The sequence below is a fragment of the Trypanosoma grayi genome (assembly GCF_000691245.1).
Source record: "Trypanosoma grayi strain ANR4 Tgr_1_V1, whole genome shotgun sequence".
Taxonomy (NCBI): Eukaryota; Euglenozoa; class Kinetoplastea; order Trypanosomatida; family Trypanosomatidae; genus Trypanosoma; species Trypanosoma grayi.
In genome coordinates this window covers 1-964 of record NW_008825620.1, presented here as the reverse complement: position 1 = coordinate 964, position 964 = coordinate 1, and the positions used below count along the sequence as shown (strand labels likewise).

Below are 964 nucleotides of genomic sequence, written 5' to 3'. Positions count from 1 at the left end.
CCCCCCCCCCCCCGCCGCGCATGAAGGGAAACTGGTGGACGCCGGCCCCTCGCCACGCGAAATCGAGGCAGCACGTTCGGGAAAAGGAAAAACAAAAGCGCGCAATGTATATTTATATTTGCCCTTTTCTTTTCGTTTTTGGCCCGCCGCCCCATTATGGCACACGCTGTTCTCTGCATCGACTTGGGGCCCCCGGTGGCATGCAGCCCCCCTCCCCCGTTCTTTGTGCGCTTTTCTCTTGCGCGCGCCGTCTCGGTTTTTGTTGGCTTTGTTGAAATGGGCCAAAAAAAATTTCCGAGGAGAGGGGCGCCTCAATGCTGCTCCTTCACCCCGGGCGGCCCGGCAATGTGTGCAATCCCTCTGCTGTTGGTGCGGTGGTGGTGGTTTTTGTCCGTATTCTATGATTGTCCCCGTTTCCTTTCTTTTTCTAATTCCCAACTTTGCGGCCACCGCTACTTTACTTAGAGCCCTTGCGGAGTCTAGGCCATTCTTCCTCTTCATCGCCAATGTTTGCGCGCACCCTTTTGCGACGGGCCGGCAATGAGACGTACGGCGGGTGGCCATGGCCAGCGAAGTTCCCCCTCAAGGGTGACTGGTATCACCGCTTTAGCCGTCGAGAGAGCATCGCCGATGAAACCCGTCAGTACACTGTTGTGGGGGATATTTTGGTGCTCTCTATTGTGGGCTTCTCAATTTATCGCGTGTACCAGCTTTACTTCCGCAGCAGCGCGTATCAGACTCACCTTTGCCATCTTCGACAGACCCCGCCAGCCATTGTGGCAAATGAATTCAACTTCCAAAACACCGAAAACAACCGCAAGGTTTCGAGGGCGACCCTCGACGAGTACCGAGAAGCCGTGGTGGAGTGTAAAGCGGAGCGCCGCCCAGTTGAAACAATCATATTTAAATATTAGGAAGAGGAACGGGGCTGGAGGAAAAAAGAAAACCACGACCATCAGGACCT

General features: G+C 54.9%; 1 protein-coding gene across 1 annotated transcript; it reads left to right on the top strand.

The window, feature by feature from the left end:
* Positions 1 to 506: 506 nt before the first annotated feature.
* DQ04_00011000 (hypothetical protein) lies at positions 507 to 914 on the top strand (the record flags this gene model as incomplete). The annotated part of the gene is made up of 1 exon (XM_009307816.1): positions 507 to 914. One exon carries the CDS (start codon positions 507 to 509, stop codon positions 912 to 914), a length of 408 nt encoding a protein of 135 aa, XP_009306091.1.
* Between the last annotated feature and the right edge of the window lie 50 nt (positions 915 to 964).